General features: G+C 44.5%; 1 protein-coding gene across 1 annotated transcript in view; it reads right to left on the bottom strand.

The window, feature by feature from the left end:
• Bmper (BMP binding endothelial regulator) overlaps positions 1-21,728 on the bottom strand; it is a 246,973-nt gene that overhangs the window by 214,850 nt on the left and 10,395 nt on the right. The window contains exon 3 of the mRNA XM_021206296.1: positions 541-640. Coding sequence (XP_021061955.1) covers positions 541-640 — 100 coding nt within the window. The remainder of the gene's footprint in view (positions 1-540; positions 641-21,728) is intronic.

Here is a 21,728-nt window from a genome sequence, read left to right as displayed (position 1 = left end):
AGAGCCAACAACAGGCGCCAACAAGACAGCATTTCAGACAAGCGTGAGGGCACCAAGGCTGCGGGGCAGGAGACTTCGGGCTGCTTCAAAGATGTGTGGGGGGAACGGAGATTTAATTTGGGAAGAAAAAAAAATTTAATAGGAACCCAAATGATAAAAATTTGGGTTTAAAGACTCCTCTGGCAGAGGAGGGCTAGACGAGTGTGGAGCCTGGAAAAACCAAGTGTTGAACCGTCTTGACAAAATACGCCCATGTGCATGTGTACAGATGTGCACAGGCGTCATGCTTGCATCTTCTCTTTAACAGCGCTTTAACAGCTCGCCTCAGAAAATATACCAGCCATGAGGATCTGCCCGTCTCTTCAGCCCTTCGCGCCCCCCTTCCTGGCAGCTCCCTCGCCAGTCCTCTGTGCATGCGCGCTCGTTTTTCTCCTGACACCCACCTTCGTGCCAGCCAAGAGCTGGCCGGAAGGAAAGGCAAAAAGAAATGAAGATGCAGGAAGCAGCAGCCACCAGAGAAGGTGGGCCGGGTCAACTCACCTTTGCATCGCTCACAGCAGGCACCCCTCTGCTTGATGGCCAGCGCACAGTCCCGTGACAGCACAGGGCACTTCTCCCTCTTACAAGTCACCTCTTTGTTCTAGACAAAAAGAGACAAGGGACATTCGGGATCAACTTCACTCGGAATCCAGAGCAGCAGCTGCAGTTTCCTCTTCCTATCTTGCCTTCAACTTGGCAAGAAAACTCTGAGATAGCTGATGGAATTTTTCTTTCCCTGGAACAGAACTATCCCCCAGGAATACGGGACTTAGGAAAGTATCATACTTTCAGAGATGGGGGGAGTGGGTACGTTCCATCTTCAGATGCCAGCCTTGCCCAGATAACCCCATGCTGAGAAAGGAACTTGCTCCAGTTCCATCCTAAGGTCTCCTTTCAGTACACACTCCAGAAATGATAATATTTGTGTAAATCATATTTTGCCCATTGGCTACCTGGGCCAAGATTGCATCGTGAGAACAAAAATATTTTCTCACGGCTGTCCAGCAAGCCTTAATAGTAGAGTGCATTAAAATGCACCGATCTAAAGTTCCAACTCAAATAACGACAAAGTTGAGCATTGAATCGGTTCAGTAAGAGAAAAAAATAATATTCCACATGCCAAGCACAGACACAGCCGGCAGTGTTTTATAGCTGTGGGACAGCTGCATTACATTAGCACTTATGCTAATGAAAGTGTGGTAAGCATTTGCATCTTTGGTTTATCCCGAAAGGTTAGCTGTTAAAATGTCTTAGATGAGATCTGAACATGATGGCATGCCCGGCTCTATAGAGAGCAGGGAGGTGTTCTCCTAATCACACAACCTGACCAGAGTAACAAAGGCTCACGAGAGGCCCTGTGCGGTGGCTTTCATTGAGATTTAAACCCTATGAGATCAATTTTATAGATCAGGAAAACAAACCACAACTCAGAGAGGGTAGCTGGCCTTCCTTCTGGACTGAAATGGCTTCCGTGCCGCACCCCCCCCCCCCGGGGAGAATCTTTTGGAAGTCCCAAATGCGCACCACCCATGCTCTAGGTCTGAGCTGAGGCTGTGGCTAACTTATGTCCTTGACTTCCCGGCAAGTGGCAAGTTGGGTAACCATAACACCAGCTCTGCTCAGCTTGGGACAAACCTAAAGCTCTCCTCAGAAGAGAATAGGACAGTGCACTGAAGTGACCTGAAGAGGAGTCTAGTGTTCTCAGTGTCCTTGAAGAGTGCAGCTCAAGGGTGGAAGGAAGGTCTCACCAACCCCTGGCCTTGGACTTCAGAGATGAGGCTGTGGGTGTGTGAGGATCGAAGGAAGGGTGGGAGGGTGCACACTTGTGCACATTAGAGTCTGAGTGACCTACCAAGTCCAGACCCCAGGCAGTTGTAAAAGAAAATGTACCCCTTTTGTGTTGCCCCCAAATTTCTTTTATGCTTTACAGTTTATGAGACACTCACAGCATCTAATTCTGAAATCAGCCTGGATTGTCATCTTCCTTCAGAAGATCGGACTTCCCAAGGAGTCACGGAACCCTACTCCGTGCCAGTCACCATCGCAGTCCTATGGTGACAGAGAGGGGCAGAGGGGACCGGGCCCGCCCTTCTGATGTTCTCCTTCTACGGAAGCCTGGCTGCTTCCCTGTCCTCTTGTTGCTTTGCTAGGTCACCTGAGGCCTACCATGGCCTCTGTGAATATCCCCGAGATCGTCCCAAGTCTGATGGATGTACGGAGAAAGAGCAGTGGCCACCGACACCTGGACCTCATCCTGCAGGGCTGCTGTTGCCGTTGTTTGGCTTCGTTGTTGTTTTGTGAGGTCGTGATTGACATGGGCAATGAATTGTCCATTCTCTTCCTCCCTGTTTCCATCCCTCTCTCCTTCTCTCTTTCCGTCCCTCATTTCTCCCCCCCTCCCCCCCCAATTTTCCCATTGTCTGCTCTGGGTTGTAATACCACAGAGCTAACCTCACTCCTTCATTCAGATCCTGTGGTACAGTAGTCTCCCTTCTTATCTGTTCATTAGAGCAGCCCTACCACTGCTGAGGAGTTCTCAAGGGAAGCTGCCTGTGCCTCCCGCCCACTGCAGCGCTGATCTGCATGATGTAAAAAGGCTAGGTCGGCCAAGCCCAGCTGTAAGAGTGTCCTTGTCCCCAGTGAAGATGAGGCAGATGACGGAGCTGTCTAGGGCCTATGGAGACAGCAGACCAGGTGGCCTGGCTCCAAGCCCTCCAGTTCTCCGGGTCTTCTCGTCGCAAGGATGATGGTTTCTAAAGTAACTGCATCACAGCTCCCCGCTCATCATAGCTTTTCAAATTCCAAACATAGTTAGAATCACAATATAAATTAAAGTGGTACATTTTTTAAAATTTTTAAGTATTATTGGCCATATTCCTACTGAAGGCAAGAAGAGCATCTAACAGGTGCACGTGTACACATATGTATGTGTGCCCTGCATGAAATTACTAGCTGTGACTCCACTTGCAATGCTTGGATTCCACAACTCCTATTTTAGCACAGACTCCCTCACCCCATGAAGACTCTGACCGATATGAACATGACAAGCAGAGATTCTGTCTCACGTGTATTTAAAAATGCGGCAAACTCAGAGAAGCGTTCCCCTAAGACAGTGTCTTCTTTAAAAGGAGGAGTCCACAGAATTCAAACTTTCAGGACAGTCGGAGTGATGGGGAGAAGCAATGTGAGAGCTGGTGAGTGGGAAGGCACACGTGCTCTTTAGAACTGCTGGCTGAATCAGAAATCCAGAACAGAGTCAAGACCCACAACAGGATCCCAAGATGCACAATGAAGAGCATTGTAGCTGTTGTCCACCATGCACAGCATTCCAGGCAAATGGTGTGTACAGTCACGTCTGGAGTTTTAAATATGTGTGGACAGACAGACAGACAGACAGGCATGTATACCTAAGCTTTAGGTATATACTTAGGGGATACAATTTCCTTTCTGTTTACCCTTAGGATTTTTTATATCCTATTGGGGTCACGTTGGAGCTGCCAGATCCCATCATTTTTGGAGTCTGTTTGGAATCTGGTTGGTGTGGATGTGAGGATGGACTTAGAATCCCAGGCCCTTGGGGAAAGAAATAATAGAGCTGCAAGATCACCGTGGGGACCCTGCTTCCTCATCCCCTTAATTGATCCTAACAGCTACACAGGGAAATTCAGACACAGGTAATTAACACCACTTGCCTGGCTTCCTGGGTTTGGACAAGTCACAAAACCCCATATCCTGGAGACAGTGGCTCTGGCAAGGAGTGTTATACACAAAACCCCGTGTTCAGGAACCTGTCATCCCCACAGCATGGCAAAGCACAGCTGAGGCTAAGTGTGCGACTCATTCACTTCGGCTTTTAACTCAGCAAACACTTTCTGATAGTGATTCACACATACTGCTCACTCCCTCTGATGATATTTAGACTCTGACCTAAGGAAGATCACACAAAACTTCATCTCAGCCTGATTCTACAGATAAAGAAGTAAGGCTGGAGGAATCCATCCCATAATCAGCCACTAAACCCAGACACTTTTGCACATGCCAGCAAGATTTTGCTGACAGGATCCTGATATAGCTGTCTCTTGTGAGGCTATGCCAGTGCCTGGCAAACACAGAAGTGGATGCTCACAGTCAGCTATTGGATGGAACACAGGGCCCCCAATGGAGGAGGTAGAGAAAGTACCCAAGGAGCTGAAGGGGGCTGCAACCCTGTAGGTGGAACAACAACATGAACTAATCAGTAACCCCTGAGCTCGTGTCTCTAGCTGCATATGTAGCAGAAGATGGCCTAGTGGGCCATCATTGGGAAGAGAGGCCCTTGGTCTTGCAAAGAGTATATGCCCCAGTACAGGGAAATGCCAGGGCCAAGAAGCAGGAGTGTGTGGGTTGGGGAGCAGGGTAGGGGAAGGGTATAGGGGACTTTCAGGATAGCATTTGAAATGTAAATGAAGAAAATATCTAATAAAAAATAAAACCATAACTTATCTTCCCCCAAAATAAAAACAACAAAAAAGAAGAAGTAAGGCTGGGACATGTCCCCAGGATAAACAAACACAAGTGAGAGAGGTCTGGAACACTAATTGATCTCTGCCATGCAAATGCTAGACTTCAGCACTTGGGTACATTGTGGGCATTCAGGATTCAGAGTGAGAGAAAACAGCATCCCTGTTTGCGTTCTTCTAGTATATTTCCACATGAGCCCCGTCTCCAACAGAATCACTCCGAGGACCAGCCTCAGAGTCATGGGACTGTTACAGACACCGTCTGCTTTGAGGAGACAAGAAATATGACTCTGATCAGATGTCAACAGGGCCAGGCCTATCACACCTCTGAAAGGCAGACCTGATACCCTTGGTTTTCCACAAATTCCAGGTGGGTTTGGAGAGTCATGCATTCTAAGCAAACAGAAACAATGGCCAAAAAGCCATATTCACACATGGAGAAGGTCAAATCATGATAGCCTAGCCAACGTGTTTGAGATCACGTCATGGTTCTTTGCTTCCACGGCCACCATGTCTCTGTGCTTATCATCTCTAGGGTCATCCAGCTGGGGAGGTAAGCCTGAACCAGTTTCTCCTTCCAGAAAGAGGGACCACAGACACCTTAATATCAACAAATGCTTCAAAAAAAAAATCATAGCCTTGAAATACACCCTCAACAACTTGTTAACATGCAAGAAGTAAAGGGGGCGGTATAGAGAGTTTAAAAAAAATTACATGTCTGGCAAGAAAACTCCATGAGGACGCCAGCCAAACCACAGCTCCAGCAGAAGCCAAGGACAGACAGGATGACAGCAGCCAGCTTGCTGAGTCTGACACTTGCCGCCAGATGGCAGCACAGAGCTCCCCGGCCTTAGACGTTGCAGCCTTGAGCCTGCCTCCTGCCTACATAACCGTCTCCTGTCTGGGGAGAGTGGGATCATGAGTACAGAAGACAACTAAGCACCGACGTGAAATGATTCTAGTTGCTTCCACACATGGAAAAGGGAAATTCCGTGGAGATGCTCTTGAATATTTCCACAAGTGTCCTGAAGATATTTTTTTTTCCAAAACACTTTTCAAGAACCAATCCCATTATAGACTGTAGAAACTATTACCCCATGTTTTATCTGTGTTAAATAAATAAATAAAATAACAATAAGCTGAAGATAGGAACTCAGTAGCCTATATAGTGACAGAGGTGGGGGAGTGGGGCAAGACTATTGCTGGCAGACAGTACGATTAAACCACAAAACAGTATCACTAATGTCCTATGATATGGCTGATGTGTCACTTCCATCGGCCGTACTAGAGATATCACACTGCACAAGTTTCCTCTCCTGGAAGAACCCTCAGTTTCCTTCTGTTCTGGTCCCTGGGAAAGCAAAGACAACTGCTGGCCCTGCATAAAGATGCTATTCAAACAGCCAGGACCCTTTCAGAAGACTAGGAAGGCTGTGGGGTTGTAGTCCCCAACCGACCACCACCACCAAATGACATCAATAGAGCACATGGGTCAAGGAGTAGTGTTGGAGAGAATAAACAGGCCGGAGTGTCTCTGACCTAAGTTAGGATGCCTTCCTACACATACGCTCACGTCCCTCTGCCATTTCATCATGGTAATCTAACTTGGGGAAGGAGCCTATAGAATTTCATCATGATAATTTAACTTGGGGAAGGAGCCTATAGAATTTCATCATGATAATCTAACTTGGGGAAGGGACCAAAGCCATCAAACATCCCCATCCAGATGCAAACATCCAGGGGAGCAGACACACACATCCATCCCCAGTCCTCCCCCCATCCAGATGCAAACATTCAGAGGAACAGACACACATCCATCCCCAGTGCCTCCCCATCCAAATACAAACATCCAGTGGGCAGACACACATCCATCCCCAGTGCCTCCCCATCCAAATANAAACATCCAGTGGGCAGACACACATCCATCCCCAATGCCCCCCTATCCAGATGCAAACATCCAGGGGGCAGACACACACATCCATCCCCAATGCCCCCCCATCCAGATGCAAACATCCAGGGGGCAGACACACATCCATCCCCAATGCCTCCAGACCCTCTAATGTCAGCTGCTAGAGAGAAGCACTTGTCCATAATCCTGGCAACTGTGAGAGATGAAGCAGTTCTCTCATGGCTCCAATCTATGGAACAGGGATAAATTCGAGCTTCAAGCAACTTATCTGCAGAAAGGATATTGGAAAGGATTCCCTGCAGATTAGAAGCCGTGGAAATGGGTAAGGATCATGGGACACTCTGACCCTGCAGCCTATTCCTAAAGGCCTTATCTAAAGCGCACGTGGTGGTGTTTCACATATGCAGTCTCAAAACTGCTCAGACAGGAATTCATTCTTAGGAATATGGATGGTTTTTGCCAGGTTTTCTGAGGAAGGGAGACCAGGAAAAACCGATCCAACATCAACGAGTATATTCTCATTAGAATTTCTAGTCTCCCCATGCATGAAGTTAAATGGCTCGACTTCTCCTTGAAGTGCCCCATTCTAACCCAACTCAAGCCCCCAAAGAGCCAGAGGAGATGTTATGGTACTTTTAAACATAAGTCCCAGTTTCTCAGAGGCAATATTATACTACTTCTCATAAACAGAAGAATAATACTTGGTGTTTACATAGCACATTTCTTCTGAAGAACTCTGCAGACATTATTTCATTAATCCTCATAGGTTCCTTAAGTTTTTCAGAGGAAGAAACAGTCCTTAGGGAAGTAAAGTGTCTCAGGCCCCTCAAAGAACTGGCAAGCAGTTTAGTTGGGAACTCAGTGTGATTCCCAGGCCTGGATTAAGGTCCAGGCAAGAAGGTTAGTTGCTAAGACACAGCATTAAAATTTATAGGTATGTCGTATTAGAATTAGGTTAGCTCCAACACAACCTTGAGATTTTAGAAATAGATTAACGTGTAGTTGAGCTACTCTGGGAATTTTCCAGGAAAACTAACCACCTGGGTCATAGGGGTAATATCCTTAGCCTGTGCTGGTCTAAGACAACCATGGAAGGGCTTGCCCAGGACTTGGAAAGAGAGGAGACCTCACAGTACATGTCAAGCCTTCGACGTTCTTGAAAGCAAAGATATAGGCAAATGTTGAAGAAAGAAAGGCTTATCTGGGGCCTAACGACACAAAGGAAGTTGGCAGTTTGAACTGTCGGAAGTAATGATTTCCTCTGTGGTCAGGAGATCTTTTGAAATGAGAAAATCATAATAATTTCCAAGGGTGTGCTGAGATAGCCCACTAGTTGTCAATGGCAATACTAAATTTGTTTCATAGTTTATTTTTTTGATTACGTTTTCCCTTGCTTGTTTTTCATTCTTGATAACACAACTGACTTCTCCATAATTCTTATGAAGAAAGAGCTAGAAGGAAAAAATAAAAAGTAAACTACCTGTCACAAAGCCTAAGGGCACACAAATATAAGACATTGAGTCATGTGGCAGTTCCATGGAATTTGGGAGGAAAAGAGACTAGCAAAGCCACTCCTAGTGTGAGAAAGGTAGGAGTGAAAGGTCCTCAGAAGAGCGATGTGGTTCCCGAAACTTCCCTGCTCCTGAGCTGAGCTGAACTCAGTCAGAAAATAAGGAGGGAGAAGGCTGTGGCCCCTGCAATTTGAGCCTCCAGCTTGTTTCAGGAAGTAGCATTTCCAAGTTTTTCTCCACCCTTAACCCTTCACCACTTTTGCAAATTCCTTCAGTGGCCAAGGTCACAAAGTGTCCCGGCCTGTCTCTAGTCACATAGTGAGTGGCATGGGGTGTCCAGAAGATGATGACCTCATCACAGGATTCCCACATTTCTAAAAAACCTGAGCGTTCTGACTGGACTGAACTCCTGTGGTGCTGTTTGGACCCTTCACTCACACAATGAGCCTTGGGAAGGCATTGGTGCTGCTTCTGCTTTGTGGGGAAGAAAACTCAGGAACAGAGAAGCCCACCAGGTTTGCACAGCTCGTCTGGGCAGAACCGTCACATTCGGGACTCTCATTCCCAGATAGCAGGGCAGAGACTCACACGGGGCTCTCTGCTAGGGAAGTGTGACTTAACCACTACAGTTCATAGCTTGGTCTAAAGGCTCAAAGGAGCCATCTTTCTCAGCAGCTAAGAATTTAAATATTTGCCTTCATCAAGCATTCCCAACTTTCAGACCATTATAAACCTTGGTGTTTTATGGTTTCATTTTGAACACACACGTTAAAAAAAAAATACTGCATTTTAGGAAAGACAGATTATATCTGACTTAAAAACAAGCCCCAACTTCTAAGTAACCAGTCAAGATCATTTGCAAGATGGATCAGAAGCCAGACTCAACGCTTTCAAGTCTTTGCATTTCTTCCTCGATGTATATGTACGGGCGTATCTTTCCATGAGCCTTGCAGCATCCCAGAGCCATAATTCTGGAGACTTTGTGTTAAAATGTCTTGTAAGAACATCATGCAGTCCATTGTACTACATCTGGGAGTGTTGTTCTTTCTTCCCTGTCTAGGCGCAGTGAATTTACCCTAGAGACCTGGGCCCTGGCAAACACGGCCTCCTCTGGCCCAGCTCGCAGTACAAACTCAGGACAAAGCTGCCCTTGAAACCCGACCATTTAAAAGACTTTATGAAGCCCACTGGGGCCAACGATTATTTTGCAACAAGTCATATCCCATGAAGAAATTCACTTCTCTGCAACACAAAACAGAAGGAGATTAAAGAAAAAGGCAGGGGGGGTTAAAGAAAGGAGTAAGGACCCTGCTGTTCTGTCTGGCCAGAATTGTGTCTTTTACTACCCGCATCCTTTACAAAGACGGTGTGCTGATGATATATGGCCCTCATACATCATGGAGTGACAGTGTTCTCCCAATACTGTACCTTGAAAATATGACACGTGCCAGCAGAAGCAACAGGGGATTAATATGGAGGCTCCTTTTACATTCGAGTTCCCTAACATTTCAATATTTTTTAACAGGCTCTAGTTTGTTGGAGGAGTTATTGGAGGTCCTAGTCTGGTTTAAGGGTTCAGGTCTGGCACTTAGTTTTCCCTATTCAAGGGACTCTGAGAACAAAGGAACATGGGCTGTTACAATGTCCCGGCTGCTCGAGTACAGCTGTGATTTAAAACAGGGCAGTGTCAAACAGCTCCTCATTCTGTTTAATCATATTTTGAAATAGAACCAAAACATTAGAGATGGCAGAACACAAAAGAAATAACCACCAAATAAAAATAGTAGCCCAAAGAAAGAAACAGCCTGTTCTTTATTATACCGTACATCGTATAAGCAAAGGTCTCCCGGCAGCCCCACATTCACGGAACCAAAACAGACTGGCTACAGAGCAGCCAGAGACTGTGACCATGGGCCTTGTCACAGACACTGGTCTGCCACCACACTCAAAGCAGACAGTGAATCCAAAAGGTCCACCATTCCCTCTTCCACCAGTGGACTGGAACCAGGCATGTGAAGAAAGGAAAACAATGGCATTCTTCATTTGTTTTGGCCAAATGTTCAAATCTCCCCATCCCAGAGGGACTCTGGCAATTGGGATATAGAAGAAAGTGGGTGATGCACAGAAAACTTCCGAAAGATTCCTAATGTGTGAAGAATTGTAAAGTAGGGGTGAGAGGAGTGGGCCCTGCAAAGGAAAGTGACTTCACGCACAAGTGGCCCTGGAGCCACTCCTAACACCTTTGATTACTTTACACTGCTGGGCACCCTTCAGCACATGGCGAATAATGAATTGGCTTCTTCCTCTACCCCAAAAGAAAACAGGAGAGAAATGGGCTATGAAATCCTAGGCATAGCCCTATGCCTTCCTCAGAATCTCTCAATGTGTTGGGTGATTCGGCTCTAGCTATCAGTGAGATCTAGAATTCAGTGCATTGGCCTGCCTTCCTAAACTCTGGGGAAATGAACAGTCTGATGTAAGGGGGGTTATGGAGTGAGTGTGGAATGAAGGTAAGGACTTTGGAGGGGTAGAAAGATTGTGAGAGCCAGGGGATGAGGGAGTTTGCTGTGAGAGTGTATCTCCTGGCAATGTAGGAAGTTACATTCATAAAGACTCACTAAGATGGCTGCTTAAACATGAGTTGAACAAGGAGAAAATCAATGAACATGCTAAAGTGGATAGAGGAGAGCCCATGAAGCCCATGAAGCTTCTATCCGATGCAAAGAACTACAGGCAACTGAGAATGTTGAGAGCAGGAGAAATAGACTTCCCCGGGGAAGAGGTTATACAATACCAAATGATCAAACCTGAAAGTATACAGACAAGTAACATGATACACACTGGGCAGGTTGTATTTTATATTTATGTTCTTATGTAATATATATATATATATGTACATTTAGTGAAAAAGGAGGCCATAAATTTGGAAGAGAGTTGAGAGGGTATATGGAAAGATTTGAGAGAAAGAGAGAGAGAAAGAAAGAAAGAAAGAAAGAAAGAAAGAAAGAAAGAAAGAAAGAAAGAAAGAAAGAAAGAGAGGGAGAAAGAGAAAAAGGAAGGAAGGAAAGAAGGAAGGAAGGAGGGAAGGAAGGAATGAAGGAAGGAAGGAAGGAAGGAAGGAAGGAAGGAAGGAAGGAAGGAAGGACATAATTATATTATAACTTCAAAATAATTAATAATAAAAAAAAATCAATTCCGTAGGAAAGCTGAAAATGTGACAGCGAGGAAGACAGTGGCTCCTGCATTGTAAAGGTCCCTTTCTTGATTCATACAATATAAGGAGCTAGGTTCTCTGGTATAAAAAGACAGTAAATTCAATTGAACGATAAAAGTTGCTCTTAAAAAGGAAAATATGTGTTAAAAACAAGGAAACCAAACTTCTCAGATACGATTAGCAAAGCCATCCCTGGCATACCCATTTGCTTCCCAGATCTACAGTTCATAGTGAGCCTTAGTCCTCAAGCGTTCCCATCCCTGTGGGTCAATAACCAGCAGTAGTGGAACAGAAGGAAAACAAGCATTTTTGAGGATTGCTTGGGGAAAGCCTGGGTGTTGTAGGAGTTACAAAAATACCTGATCTTGACAAGCAAACAGTGCTGACATCCAGGGGAAGTGGCGGGGCGGAGGAGCTGCTACAGCCCATCTGTCATTTTGACAAAGTAACTTTCTGGTCACCAGTGAGACCCTTTTAAAGACATCTGCACAATTGACCCCGACCACCAGCAATCGCTGAGCCTTTCAAAGGTCCCCGTGGGACAGAAGACCCAGTTGGCTGTGGCCTGGACTCTCAAGGCCCTGCCTCTATGTCATGCTTAGGGCACTGTGGTACTTCAGATGCTAAAAAGATCCCTGGCCCCATGCTGCCCGGGTTGGCACTAGCTGAGACAGTGTGTGGTCAGCCTGAATAGCACTAGGCGGAAAAGCAAGGGGCTTGGGTGGCTAAGAGTCCAGGAAACCCCTGCCTCAGACAGCTTGGACTCATCCGCTGGGGCCATTACCGGAGTGTTCTCTTCACTAAGGTTTTCCCAAGGGCACGTGCAGATGTCAGGAAGAACTGGAGAAACCACAGACGTACTTCATGGGCTTACAATGTAACTTTAATCTACTAGTTTCCATCTCCAAACCCTTTAGCCATCACTGAGAGCCAAATTAACACATAATCTATTTCAGAGATTAAAGGTGTTATGAAGAAATGGAAATGGCTGTAAAGCATTCTTAAATGTGATCTTATGACTAAGGGGATTCTTATGTACCTTATTTTAAAAAAGAAAAAAAAACATAACAACCCTGGTTACTATTTGCAACCATTTGTTTTAGCAAAGCATCCCTGTTAAAGCAGTGTCTCAGCACCGACATATCTAAAGACAAAAGCGTCAACAGAAAAACAAACGGGCTTTTAAAATATGATGTTTGGGCTATAAGCATATTTTCCTGTGGAGTAAACACTCCTACTTCATAATTCAGTCTATCTGACTAAAGAAAAAAAAAAAAACACGAATCTGTTTAACAAATATTTTTGAGGCCCTGCTGTGAGCCAGGCATTTTGCCAGGTTTGGCTGGGAACAGAAAATATGAATCAGATATATCTTCTGCCCTAGAAGAGCTTACAGTCCAAGAGAGACAGGGGTGGAACCTGAACACTGCAAACCTATCTCCCGTGTTGCCACAGTTGTGGTCAGCAGCTCTGCTCACACATGATGGAGGGAACAGACCTGGCAACCTGAGTCTATCACAAGCCTCTCAAGTCATCCCAGGCATCCTGGCTCATTAACCACTTGGGGAGCCATTGAGTGAGCTTTGAAAATGCTCGGTTATACAATTATTTCACTGATATAGATGTGACCTACACATGGCAGCCCTTTGGGACTTCACAACCCACACAAGAATCTTCCTCCAGGCCAGCAGTAAAGTCCACTAGAACAAAGACACAAAGTGGCTAGGATTTATCTGTGGTATAATAATTTGCTTTACAGATACATAGGAAGGGGAGTTCACTCTAGGCCATTGTTTTCTTGTTGAAATTCCCACACTTAACATTATTTAGTAGTTCATCTATAACATGTTTTAAGTAAAGTAGAAAATACAAACAAAGTGGGTTTTAATTAATGTTTCAAAATCAATAATTATCAGGCTACCAAGTCTGATATGAGCATGTACTTTTGAAATAGGTTTGTATAGGATGTTCCTTCGTTTACAATGGAATTTTGCCTTGATAAATAGTCTAAATATAAAATGCGTTTACTAGATCCACAATATTTTTACATATAGTACAATGGAGAGTATTAGCTGTTTCTGCTCTGTTATCTTGAAGCTGAGTAGAAACTGTAGATTGTTGCCATTGTCCTGAAGAACAATCTATCATATATCATTAGCCCAGGAAAACATCCAAATTTGATATATGCAATATGATTTCTACTGAATATATACTGCTTTTATAAAGCAAAAAATTATAAATGAAAAACTTTTAAGTGAACTGTCTTAAGCTGGAATCATCTGGAATGTTGTTGTTGTTGTTGAAATTGTTATATTGCATATTGTGACTACAGGATCATTTGTTAGAAATAATATCTCAACTTTTACTACATTTCTACCACTCACCAGCATCATGCATGATCACAGATTTACAGTAAACAGGCAAACTTCTAATCTATTTAGGAAAGAGAATTAATTAGATTAAATTATTGAATCATAAACATTAAATATAAATGGCACAAACCCATTCATCAAATAGATATGGACAAATTGAGCTTATCACAGTACTAGGCACTGGGGGAATGTCACAAACATGAGAGACATCATGTCCTCATAGAGCTGATATACTAGTGGGGAAGACTCAAGGGGACAAGTATTTGCATGACATAGCGGGTAGTGTGGAGGGGTATGAAAAAAATCAGGACACAATGAAAGAATAATATTGGGTGTCACTATGTGTATAATTAATTTTAAAATGATCCTACCCTCTAATATAGGAATTTTTGTTCAGAAAACTTAGCAAAAAAAATGAGATTAGATAAGTATTCATAACACACGTGTTCCAGACACAAAAGAATACAGATGCAAACGTGCCCTGGAGAGGGCATCCTGCAGACCTAATGGGGAGCCAAGAAGGCAGCTGGACTAGTAAGGAAAGGATTATTGGATGGGGAGCAGGAGTGGGGGAGTGAGCTGAAAGGTGGCATCCTCGGCCAGATTGCACAAAACTATAGACTAATATACGTGATCCCACCGATGGATTTGCTCATATATACATATACATACACACATACATATGTATGTGTGTATGTATATGTGTATATGTGATATATTACTCATAAGCATATATAATACGTTTCTAAATTTTTTAGTTTTTTTAAATGTATGAGTAGTTTGCCTGTATGTGTCACATGCATGCCTGATACCTGTTGAGGTCATAAGACGGTGTCAGAGGTCCTGGGACTAGAGTTACCGGTGGTTCTAAGCCATCCTGTAGGTGCTGGGAGGCAAGGCAAATCTTCCACAAAAGCAGCAAGTGCTTTTAACTACTGAACCACCTCTCAGGCCACATTTTGCTGAAGTGACATATCTATGTGTGTATGTGCCTGCACACACGTACAGATATACAGCTATTTTCTGAACACACGTAGAGGTCAGAGGACAACGTTTTAGAGACAGTTCTCTCTTCCCACCACACGGTTTCCAGGGGTCAGACTCAGGTTTGACAGCAGTCCCTTTACTCACTGAGGCATTTTGCCAGACCCCAAATATATTTTTCAGGTTTGGCTTTGGCCACAGGATGCAATAGAAAGGAATAAACAGATAAGGACCAAGTGGGTATTAGGCCAAATAAGCAAACACAGCAATGGGCATTAATGCCTGGGTGACCTAAGCTTCTGAAAGGGGTGGAACCATGACCTCCAGATCGATCATGTTAACGTGAGATGTTCCTAACCCTGCACTGATGCTAAGTGGATATCCGAGTACACGATTGAGGATGTGGGAAGGGAGGGGACTGAGAATATAAATGTGTGGAATACCAGCATTTTCCATCATAGGTTGGTATGAAGTAGTATAGGGAATGGAGAAAACATCTTGGTTGACTCTTGCAGCCATTAAATATTTTAGCTTTAAGAAGACAAAGATCCATCAAAAGAAGAAGAAGAAGAAGAAGAAGAAGAAGAAGAAGAAGAAGAAGAAGAAGAAGAAGAAGAAGAAGAAGAAGAAGAAGAAGAAGAAAGTTAGCTAAACAGAACCCTTATCAACCTCCCAAGTGCTACGGAATTTCATTGCCTGTGGGCTCTTATGCACAGAGACACATGCACACACACGTGCATTCCAACTATATGTGACCACTGGTTGAGATGATGCTGTTAATTCAGTGACCACCACAAACCATCTCTCAGCACCTACCACAACCCCAACTACCTAGAAACCAAGATAGCACAGGACTGGATTGCAGCCAAACACTCCTCGGAGAGGCCATCTTGACAACTACAGGTCACAACTTTTCCCTGTTGCCATCACCACACCCCAGCTGTTGTCTGCGAGGGAACAGATTTGACCTTAGGGATATTCTGATTGGCCAGAATAACTGAGAATACCAAGAAAAAGGCTTAGAATCAATGTCCCCAAACAAGAGCTCTCAGACTCACCAGAGCTTCCTGACTAAAGTCCAAGTGGGCACTGAAAGCGCCACAGGCCGTGAGAGCACACGAGGTGTGTAGGAATAATGGCAAGTGTTGAGAGAGAAAAATGTCTCAGCGTAAATTTCCTCTCAGCTTTGCAAAGGCCTTAAGCCCAAACCCTGCAACTTGCAAAGACCGTAGTCAAACCCTGCTTTCAATTTCTGATCCCAAGATATATGGCTCAAAACTAGGACAGTGATGCTCATCTGCAACAGGGCCAGTAGGATCCAGGGCTCCAAGGAGAAGCCTGAGCTCTCAGTCAGTCCCAGCCAGGAAGCAGGGAAGCCAAGACCCCACAAGCATCTTGGGACTCTTTCTAGAAGCCAGTGAGAGGCAGGGCCCCGAGGAGAAGCTGAACTAGGCATATGTTGCAACTTTGGGATCAGCTCTCCTCCATCCTTTCAACAGAATCGTCCCCTCCCACATACTGGAAGGCTGTTAAATTTTCTCCAGGCCATTCCTTTTGCTCAATTATATCAGCATACTGTCATTAGTGAAAAATGTTCACTCAGACCCACCTGGCCACTTGACTGTGTTCTGGGCAAGCCGACTAGCTCCACCCAGCCATTACTCTTAACACCCTCCATAGTGACTGCAAGTGGCCCCTGCTCTGGCTCTTCCCCAGATCACCCATGGCCAAGGTCAATGAGCTTCACACAGCACACTCTGTCCACAGCAGTGTCCCATCACCATGTTGTGAAGAGGAATTACAACCACAATCTCCAGTGCCTGTGTGTACATTTCAGCATGCTGGCAGCAACTAAAAATTAAAAAGACTGACCGTGGGGAAAAAAAAAAAAACCCAAGACATAAATATTGGGGGAATGCTGGCATCATACAAATGCTGGACTAATAACAGAGAAGTAAAACAATATGTTAAAATATAACTAGGATGAGAAAAATAAAGGTGGAACTCTGAAGCAATCGAATGCCAGGGTAATTTAAACAGTTTTTAAATTATCATTAAGTTTATTGATAAATGTTTATCAATGTGACCAAAATTTTAGTGATAGTGACTTGAGTTAGAATTGGTCAGCTTGATTTTTACACTCAACCTGAAGAGAGAAAGAAAAATGTAGGCAGGAGGAGGTAGAAAGGAGAGAGAGAGAGAGAGAGAGAGAGAGAGAGAGAGAGAGAGAGAAATTGGCCTTGGCCCTGCTCTAATCAGAGAAGGTTTCTGCTGCCTCCAGAAAGAATTGGAAGCGAGGATCTCAGGGGTTAGGGTGGAGGTGGTCTCTAAGCCCTGCCTCACCTGGCCCTCCACTCCTCATGCCTTTGTCTCTCAATCCTCCAGGTGTGGCTGGATGCAACCAAGCAGTCATAAAAGCCTGGATGTTTGGTCAAGTTGCTACATCTAGCTGCCTCATGCTGAAGAAGCAACAAACAGACATCACACCAGCTTCATCGTGCAGCTGTTGACCATCACGCAAAGACCACAGGAAACAGAGAATCCCCGTGGGAACCCAGCACATGAAAAGGCTGGCCTCTGCCCAGGGGCCAGTCTGCTCCACCAAAGGCGCCAGTCAGGGTTCTACCTAACTGACCCACAAGACTGCTAAACATATACTCCCTAAGGAATCAATTTGGTGGCCCCTCTTAGTGAGCCTTGGGGCATCTTCTCCGCCCCTGTGGTTAGAAAGCATTCTCTGAAGATCTCACAGTGGAGTCTGCCCAGGATTGGAGCAGCATTCTCTTACTGGAACTGTAGTCCCAGCTTTCAAGAGGTTGCAGTGTGATTTGCTTTTGTGTGCCTTGTAATCTCAACTGTGACCATTCCTAGAGAAACCCTGTCCTAGCTTTGAGCAAAATTCAGCTCAGAATGTCTCCAGACTGCAAACAAAGTGTTGAGTCTCAAAGTTTCAAGTTTGCAATGCACTATTCTGCAGGCTTTGGGGACAAGAAATAGACACCGACCATTCTTGCCCAAGACAAGCAGATTATCCAGTACAAGAAACAGCTAACTATGTAACTCAAAACTTCAGAGGAAGTGTGAGTGAGAGCTATGATAAAGGCTTCCTATGTATAGGCTTTGAAGAAGAAATGATTAATTCCAAATGGAAAACCAAGCGGAGATTTAATAGAGACAAACGAACTCTTCAATAACAATGATTAATGTACAAGATAAGTACGGGAAAGCCCCACAGAAGTGATGCTCTATTATGGAGCTGTTTAACAATACCGCAGTCTCACTTGTACCTGAACATGACTTAAATATGAACATAAAAGCTGATATGTGTGTTTACATCTCCTCCTTTTTTATTAAGCTTCCATTATTAAGCCCCTACATTAAAGAACATCAGAAGTCTTTATTAGAATGTCATATCCTCTGGTGTCTTGAGTAAGGGATGGAAAGTGTTTTTAAGCAGCTCCTCCATGGTGCTTATGCATGTTAGAATGAGAGCTGTCCCGCTGCTAGGGCATGGTAGGAGAACTGAGACCCGAAGGCAAGGTTCTCACTGTGGACTTGTTAATGACCTACAACTGTAAAGGAAGACAGGGAGTTAAAACTGAATTGTATAATGAAGGAAAAGGCAGGAACTACTGGTGTTCAGAACACAGGCAATTGCCTCCGGTGTTCAAAACTGTGTTTCTCAGGACCCCAAAATGCACAATTACTGGTCCCATTACACATTCACATGTTTTAGTCACTCGAATAATAGTTTGCAAACTAAAATATCACGTTAACTGCCCTCGTGCATACATACATAAGTGCATGGCATCTCATCAGACAAGGAGGCATAGTTTGCTCTGGATAATTAAAGATGACAGCCAGACTTAGTATCTCTGGCTCGTACATGTTAATCAACTTTCAAAGAACTCAAAAGCAATAAAAGATAGCGACGTTCAAACCCTTCCCAAACATAATTTAATCTCTTTTTGTTCATGTAAAAACTGTTTCTTCAATCTTGCAGAGCCTTGGGGCATTATTAACATAAATGCTCAATAAATATGCAGTGGGTTTAATGAGCAGCCATCGATCATTCCCCTCCTTCCGTCTTGCAATGCAATTCCCATATGCCCCGCAGAGGCCAGAGCGTGTGCTGTATGTACCACAGAGCTGAGGCTGCTTCCTCCTGACACCCTACTGCCCTGACGCCCTCAGGAGGGATCTGGTGGATGTAAAGAGCCCATTAATTTGGAGCGGAGTGTTCAGTGACTCCGGAATGTTTATTGTATCACAGACTGAGAAAGATTCCACTGTATCTTCACATTTGGGAATCCAGGCAAAAGTCAATCTAAACTCAAATACATTGCAATAATAACCTGTCAGGATAAATATCTGCATGCTGAAAGCCTTGGGGTTGGAGCTGGAGAGGTGGCTTAGTGATTAGGAACACTGACTGTTCTTGAAGAGGACCAGGGTTTCATGTAGAGGAGAATACAGCACCTGTAACTCCAGCTCCAGTGGGAGCACATGTTTCTGGCATGTAAAGAAACCAGCATTCACAAGTACATACTCTTCCCATACACACACACAATTAAAAGAATAAAGATAAATCTTTTTCCAATGTTAAAAGATCTTCAAGATATATATTACATTAGATCACATGAAATTGCTGTTTCTATCAGCCAATAGAAGAAAAACATTTTTTAAAAAAATCTGCTAACTGCAATCTTTGGAAGCTCTGTATATCTAGACCAGACAAATGAGCACCCAAAGATAATATTTTCTTAATATGTCTTTGCTCCTTCTCAGTATGAAATAGAGGGATGGCACTGTTTTCAATGAATCCCAAATATTACCCTGAGTCCAAGGAAGAAAAGGAATCCAGCTGCTGCCTGGCACATGCAGTTGGTCCGTGAGAGGCCCAGCAGAGAAGACTCCAGCAGAAGGAAGGGACTGTCTTTCCGGAAGCAGCCCAAGACCAAGGAGAGGCACAAAGAAAGCAGGCCCCACTCCCTTCCTGCCAGCCAGCTCTTCCAGACCTTAGATTCTCACACCACCATCATCACCACCATGAGCCCACACTAATGCACACCAATGTGCTAATAGGGTTCCGGCTGGCTCTGCTGCCTCCCATAACCAGCAGAACCACTGTTTCACATGTGTGAGGAAACGGGAAATAGCCACAACTCAAGCCTAAGAGGCCCAACTCGCCACAAGAACATAAACACAGCCCATGGCAGATCTCAACTATTCTGACGCAGCAACTCCCACGTGAGAGAGTGTCTGCTGAAGCTTTCATGTCCTCTCATTCATAAAAGCAGTGCCCCTTGAGACCACAATCCACTACTCCCATGAATATCTCTGTGCTTTTACACTATGAAAGCAGAAAGCAGGAGAGACCAAGTGGCCTTTGCCCTGAAGCTTGGGGGCAACATGGGGGTATGCCAGGCAGTGGGTTGTAGCAGGTGCGGTTGTAGCAGAGGCAGAAGCTTTGAGTTCCGTCCAGGTGGCTGATGGGACGCTTAGCCAGGAGAGACGGATTCTAATATGTTCGTACAAACGGTAGTTAAATTGCTTGTAAAAGAGAAAGTAAATTCCCCAGCCTTTTTTATAACATGTTTTAAGAACAAACATGGAGAAGAAGGAAGATGTCAGGAAGGGTTTATGAAGTTGTAATATTAACTCTGTAACTCACACATTAAACCCCCCAAAGAATCTCAGAAGACAGGTTTCAAGTGCTTTTTAGGAAATAGTTCAAGAAAATGTCAAGCTAAAGATGCTAACGGCATCTCATTGAGGCCCAAAGAAATGGAAGTAGCTTCAGATGTTCTGGTCTGTGACTGACTCCTTTCCATGCTCCCAGGTGCTTTCTCCTTCTGAGGTCACCCACACCCCCAAAGGCCAATAGCTGGATCAGAGAGGCCTATTGATTACCTGGTTACAATGCTCAGTCTGTGCTTGCAACACATGTAACCACAAGGAATCATCTAACCAAACCTATTTATTTGACCAAGAATACAAGAGTTATAAATGAGCATTGCTATAGGTTAGAACGTGATATTCACAATAGTCCTGAGTTCCTATAGGTTAGACAGAACCGCTAACAACAGTCCTGACTCCCTAAAGGTTAGACAGGACCGCTCACAACAGTCTTGGGTTCCTATAGGTCAGACAGGACCGCTCACAACAGTCCTGATTCCCTATAGGTAAGACAGGACCGCTCACAACAGTCCTGGGTTCCTATAGGTGAGACTGGGATGCTCACAACAGTCCTGGGTTCCTATAGGTGAGACTGGGATGTTCACAACAGTCCTGACTCCCTATAGGTTAGACAGGGATGCTCATAACAGTCCTGTTTTCTAGTATTACTCCTCTGTGACCCAGCCCTAGGGTAACACCACTTATGTAGCAGGTCCTTTTGGCTCCAAAGTAACACCACTCATGAGGGTCCTCTCAAAGGTAGTCCATGGTCATTCCAGAAAAGCAGTGCACTTGGGGAGCATGCTGTGGCCAGTAAAGGTGACACTCTTCCACCCACTCATTTTCTTTTATGGCGTTACCTTCATGAAACTTTTAAATTGCCATTTGTTTTACAGATCTATGCACTTCTTATTTCAAAGATCTGGGTTAGTCCCACCCATTACCTAACATTCCAAAAAAACGTAAAAGCTCATTACACTACAGGACATGTACATACAATAAGGCCTTTGTCCTTCAAAGAAAAACATAATTTTCAACAGAGTCAGCTTCCAGAAGCCAAGGGAACTGACATCCAAAAGCTAACATAAACACCAAGGCCTGCGTCAAGATTTCAAAGTTAGCTTCTCTGATGGGGTTGGGGGTGACTGGGTTTCGAAGGCCAGCCACAGGACTGGGGGCATTTTTCACTGTGGCTTTTGGAAGTGGAACAACCCCCCTGCCCTGCCTCTCTTGCCTTGTCAACGACCACTCTGCTCTTGACAGCAGGATACTCTTACAAGAGGGGTCATTCTTTTCATCATGAGAAAAACAGCTCTTAGTGTCTAAGAGACTCTATATTTTCAAATGTAACTACATTGCTTTTTAAAGGGGGGGAATGTGTTCTTCTACTGATTATTTAGGATGTTGTTAATAGAAGAGGATGACCTTTTGTGACAATCTTCCTGGGAGAGTCATGTTTTGGAACGTAGAGTTCCATTCTGGGGAGAGCCATCCCAAGTGTTAACCTAAACTATAAACAGG

Source organism: Mus pahari, chromosome 10 (assembly GCF_900095145.1).
Source record: "Mus pahari chromosome 10, PAHARI_EIJ_v1.1, whole genome shotgun sequence".
In the NCBI taxonomy this organism is placed as follows: domain Eukaryota; kingdom Metazoa; phylum Chordata; class Mammalia; order Rodentia; family Muridae; genus Mus; species Mus pahari.
The sequence above is the reverse complement of the archived record's forward strand: the minus strand, read 5'-3'. Positions and strand labels throughout refer to the sequence as shown.